Here is a 5950-nt window from a genome sequence, read left to right as displayed (position 1 = left end):
TACATCGTAACCTGATGTCTCTCTCTCTCTCATGATAAACCACACACAGTGAACCTGATGTTCTCTCTCTCTCATGATAAACCATACACAGTGAACCTTGATCTCTCTCTCTCTCTCTCTCATGATAAACCATACACAATGAACCTTGATCTCTCTCTCTCATGATAAACCATACATCGTGAACCTTGATGTTTCTCTCTCTCTCTCTCTCTCTCTCTCATGTTTTAATATTTTGGGGTAAAATTACTTGTAGTAGTCATAGTTTAACTGTTTAGTTAGTGTGTGTGCGTCAGAGAGAGAGAGAGAGATAAGAGGCAGTATTATCCAACAATTACTTATTAATCAATAAGGTGGAGTGATAACATCTGTTACACCTGAGTATTCATCACATAACCTTCAGCTCGGCTACTAATAACACTGCTTCCACACACTTCCTAAATCAATTGTGTCTCCTAGATGGTGTTAAGTGAATGTATCTAGATAAGGTAGACTCCTAGCTGGTGTTAAGTGAATGTATCTAGTTAAGGTAGACTCCTAGCTGGTGTTAAGTGAATGTTTCTAGATAAGGTAGACTCCTAGCTGGTGTTAAGTGAATGTATCTAGTTAAGGTAGACTCCTAGCTGGTGTTAAGTGAATGTATCGAAGGTAGACTCCAAGCTGGTGTTAAGTGACTGTATCTAGATAAGGTAGACTCCTAGCTGGTGTTAAGTGACTGTATCTAGATAAGGTAGACTCCTAGCTGGTGTTAAGTGAATGTTTCTAGATAAGGTAGACTCCTAGCTGGTGTTAAGTGAATGTATCTAGTTAAGGTTAGTATCTAGTTTAGGTTGAATGTAACTTTATGTTCAATTAGCTTATCTACTTAAGCACAAAAATGACATCACAATGTAATCCAAATTAAACTGAGAGACTACCTGAGCCAAACACCTGTTGAGAGAAGCTAATCAACCACGAGAATTCTTACGGTTTATTTATGATAATTGGTTACATTAATTTAGAGGTGTATTGAGTTACCTTTGCCTCAACATAATTATGGTCATGTGGCAGATATTGTTGGTGATTGACCTTTGGATGAGAACGATGACCTAACCCCTTGAGTACGATGACTTAACACCTTGACTACGATTGCCTATCCTCTTGAGTTTGAAAATTTAAACCCTAGAGTACGATGACTTAAACCCCTTGAATACGATGACTCAACCCAGAGTACGATTGCCTATCCTTTTGAGTACGAAGATTTAACCCCTTGTGTACGATGGATGACTCAAGTCCTTGAGTAAGATTGATTAATCCAAGAAGTAAAGTTAATCATATATTAACAATGTGTTTATAAAGTTTGTCCAGTTAACAAGGACTGTATTCGAACAGAGAGTAACTACAATTCTTATTATGCTCACACCCGCTATGCTCACACCCGCTATGCTCACACTCGCTATGCTCACACCCGCTATGCTCACACCCGCTATGTTCACACCCGCTATGCTCACACTCGCTATGCTCACCTCAGTGTCTGTCTGTCAGTTAAATCGCCATCTAGCTCTTGTTATATTTCTTTACGAGTAATAAGTAATAATTATAATATTAACACACTAAATTAAATGTATTTTCCTTTCAGGTATGTTGATGTGTGGGAGAGAGGCTTCACCAAGCAGGTCCTGGTGAGTGGTGAAGCAACTTTTGTTTAATGGTGATCTCATGTGTTGAAGAGAAGGAAATATTACCCTGATACTGTGTATAATATTTGATGCCTGGCGATGCTGTGTGTGTGTGGTCAGCATGCTCGCCACGCAAGCGAGCGGACCCGGGTTCGATCCCCGGGCAGGGTGAAACTGTTGGTAAGTTTCTTTACGCCATTTGCCTCGCCTCTGTCTACCCAGCAGTAATTGGGAACCTGGATGTTAATCGAATTGCGGGTCGTGTTCGAGGTAATGGTTAGCCAGTGCAGTTGGTGAGTTGTCCGGTCTTCTCGGACTATTCCTGCAACTCGTTAACTCGAGTGTGGTTGTTGTGTTGGCGACAAGTTCTACAAATTCACGCCCAGGTAGCCCTTGGGCCGGCCATCCTCGTTACACGAGGGGCAACCATTATAGTGTGTGCGTGTGCTCGCACGCGAGAGAGAGAGAGAGAGAGAGAGAGAGAGAGAGAGAGACCAGACCTCACCTCACCTCACCACACCACACCACAGCACTGCAGTATTAGGTAACGCTGGGGTGGCTAGTGAGTGAGAGTAGGACATGCTGCCATTAACAGGCTGTTGAAGGCAGAATATTCCCTCAAAGATTCAGCCATTAACAGTCAGTTGGTCAGTGCACCAGAGGGCAGACGACCGGTTTGACACAACTGGACTGTCAGCCATCATTCGGCCAGGTAACGGCGCGGGTACAGCTCCTGGGTGGCGCTCACACCGTGTGCTTCCTCTAACTGGTTAGGTTATGATGGTTGGTGCTGTAACTACCTTCCACAGCGTACATGGTTAGTGACACACACACACACACTTACACAGAAATTACATACATTAACAAGCATCTACGATTCATTAACTACTTAGATTATCTACATATACACTAAATACAGCACATAGCATCTAGGTACAGTCATTAGGCATAACAGAACACATTACTAACCACGTATCACCAACCACGGCCTCATCCTCATACATTCCCACAAACTGTATACTAACCACGTATCACCAACCACGCCTCTTCCTCATACATTCCCACAAACTGTATACTAACCACGTATCACCAACCACGGCCTCTTCCTCATACATTCCCACAAACTGTATTACTAACCATCCCCAACCTTCCTCATCATTCCACAAACTGTATTACTAACCACGTATCACCAACTCTTCCTATACATTCCCAAAACTGTATTACTAACCACGTATCACCAACCAGGCCTCTTCCTCATACATTCCCACAAACTGTATTACTAACCACGTATCACCAACCAACCTCTTCCTCATACATTCCACAAACTGTATTACTAACCACATATCTACGACCTCTTCCTCATACATTCCCAAACTGTATTACTAACCGTATCACCAACACGACTCTTCCTCATACATTCCCCAAACTGTATTACTAACCATATACCAACACGACCCTTCTCCATACATTCCAAAACTGTATTACTAACCACGTATCACCAACCGACCTCTTCCTCATACATTCCCAAAACTGTATTACTAACCGTATCACCAACCACGGCCTCTTCTCATACATTCCCACAAACTGTATTACTAACCACGTATCACCAACCACGGCCTCATCCTCATACATTCCCACAAACTGTATTACTAACCACGTATCACCAACACGGCCTCTTCCTCATACATTCCCACAAACTGTATTACTAACCACGTATCACCAACCACGGCCTTCCTCATACATTCCCACGAACTGTATCACTAACCACGTATCACCAACCACGGCCTCTTGGCAACACTGAACAACTATCTTTGGTCAATCACTGTGGCGACGGACCCCGGGGAAGTCCTGCCCATAAATGGCTGCCAAGAATCCGACCTGACAGTCCTTGCACAGTCGACATACTTACTCTTGATCTTGCTTCAATCCTGGTGGTGGTGATCGGGGTGGTGATGATGATGATGGTGGTGGTGGTAGTGTGATGGTGGTGGTGTAGTAGTAACAGTGGTGGTGGTAGTAATGATGGTTGGTAGTAATGATGGTGGGCGTAATGATTGGTGGTGTTGTTGGTGTGTGAGACGGCGGGCTGGAGAAAGGATGGTGAAGGAGAACTGGTCGACACTCACTTCTCTCGGGGAAGGATGGTCACCTAGCCATCCTGTCCAGGTGTCAAGAGGTGGTATGGTCACCTAGCCATCCTGTCCAGGTATCAGGAGGTGGGATAGTCACCTGGCCATCCTGTCCAGGTGTCAGGAGGTGGAAAGGTACTAACCATCCTGTCGAGAAAGGTTAGTTGGTCATCGTGCGTGCTAAGTGTCTAGTTACCGTCCTTGTTAGGGATAGAGGCTGGTTTACCGCCCTTGTTAAGGATAGAGGCCAGTTTACCGTACTTTAAGGTCGGATGGTGAGAGGGGACCGGAGAGGCTGCCAGTCTGTTGTAATAAGAAATGAGATGTAATGTAGCACCAAAAGGGGAGGATGACAGACCCTCTAGCATGGGCAGGGTGTGGGAGGGGGTGTGGGGCTTACGTAGTCAGCCCTGAGACACAGACCAGCTGGTGCAGGAGGTGGGAGGTAGGAGGAGGGAGGTGGGAGGGTAGGAGGAGGAAGTGGTATCAGGGAGGACGGAGAACCACCACTTCGTCTGACTTTCTCTGGGTGAAGGAAGATCGTTATGGTTGTGTCGTCACTGTAGGGGGTGGACAATGTGGGGAGAACGCTGTAGGAGGTGGTGGACACTGTGGATCTGGACACTAATGGAGGTTTGGTCAATAAGGGAGGCTTGTACACTGTGGGAGGTTTGGACACTGTGGGAGGTTTGGACACTGTGGGAGGTTTGGACACTGTAGGAGGTTTGGACACTGTGGGAGGTTTGGACACTGTGGGAGGTTTGGACACTGTAGGAGGTTTGGACACTGTGGAGGTTTATACACTGTGGGAGGTTTATACACTGTGGGAGGCTTGGACACTGTGGAATGCTTGGGCACTGTGGGAGGCTGAACACTGTGGGGCTTGGACACTGTGGGAGGCTTGGACACTGTGGGAGCTTGGACACTGTGGGAGGCTTGGACACTGTGGGCTTGGACACTGTGGGAGGCTTGGACACTGTGGGAGGTTTGGTCTTCATTAGTACTTAGATAACATTGTTGACTCGACTATCAATTTTCAACAGTTAGAAGCGTTCATTGTGTGGGTGAGGAGGGTGGATGGGCAGGTTGTGAGAGAGGGAAAGTGTTTGTGATGGGATAAGGGAAGGGGCGAGGAGAAATAATAAAAAAAAAAAGATTGGTATTGGAAGTTCAAGTATATCCCAAAACTTATCACTCTTTATTATCGAACCCACATCCCGGACACACACGATTTACACGGACGGGCAGCGAGCATTCTTAAGTCTTCTGGGACGGCGTGGGATCAGTGTGACGCAGACCATGGGGGAGAGAAGGTTCGTCAAGTGTCTGTTGAGGGTGAGACGAAGACCTGTGCCAATAAAAAAAAGTCAATAAACGAAGCCGTGACAAGCAATAAGTCCCGTGTTGGAAGGCTAAATACTTGATTGGAACCGATTGGAAATTACTCTGGGAAGAAATTGATTTAAGATTAGGAACGATTAGATGATAGGCTTAGAACTCCTGAACAAAGATTTCTATGATTTGAATGGATTAGGATTCGATGTAAATGAGAAGATTGGGACTTAATTGTTGAGATTTGTGGGAAAGATCTGGAGGATTGGTCAGGAAGGATTCGGGGTAGAGACGTATGCATCAGCGTACCATACAGTGTGTGCCGCCTAGTAATTTACATGTTAACCAGGCTTCTCTAACTGTGTGTGGCTCTTGACCCTTGAGCATACTGCCTACCCTATCAGTACAATAAGTTTACAACCTATTCAGTAAAACATCTTTATCTCTAGAGAACGACGACTTAAACCCCTGAGGACGATGACAAGCCTAGAACGATGACTTAGTACAAGGCGATGACAACCCCTGGAACGATGACAACCCTAGAGAACGATGACTTAAACCCCTGGGAACGATGAGCAACCCTGAGAACGATGACTTAAGCCCCAGAGAGGATGAGCATAAACCCCTGGGGACGATGAGCTGGCCCTGAGCGATGACTTAAGAGCCCTGGGAGACGATGACTGCCTAGAGAACGATGACTTAAGCCCTGAGACGATGACATCTCCTCAGAACAATGACAGAAGCCCCTGAGGAACGATGACAAGCCCCTGGGGCGGTGACACTGGAACGATGACAACCCCGGAGACAGTGAGCCGACCCCTGAGACGATGAAAC

The 5950-nt window shown here is 45.9% G+C and overlaps 1 protein-coding gene across 1 annotated transcript; it reads right to left on the bottom strand.

The window, feature by feature from the left end:
* Nucleotides 1-3972: 3972 nt before the first annotated feature.
* On the bottom strand, nucleotides 3973-4782 carry LOC121877502 (proline-rich extensin-like protein EPR1). The gene is made up of 3 exons (XM_042383274.1): nucleotides 4605-4782; nucleotides 4444-4570; nucleotides 3973-4087 (listed from the first exon to the last, which is right to left on the bottom strand). The coding sequence occupies exons 1-3, from the start codon at nucleotides 4780-4782 to the stop codon at nucleotides 3973-3975; spliced, it is 420 nt and encodes a 139-aa protein (XP_042239208.1).
* Nucleotides 4783-5950: the final 1168 nt, after the last annotated feature.

The sequence above is a fragment of the Homarus americanus genome, unplaced genomic scaffold, assembly GCF_018991925.1.
Source record: "Homarus americanus isolate GMGI-L3 unplaced genomic scaffold, GMGI_Hamer_2.0 scaffold28532, whole genome shotgun sequence".
Lineage (NCBI taxonomy): Eukaryota > Metazoa > Arthropoda > Malacostraca > Decapoda > Nephropidae > Homarus > Homarus americanus.
The sequence above is the reverse complement of the archived record's forward strand: the minus strand, read 5'-3'. Positions and strand labels throughout refer to the sequence as shown.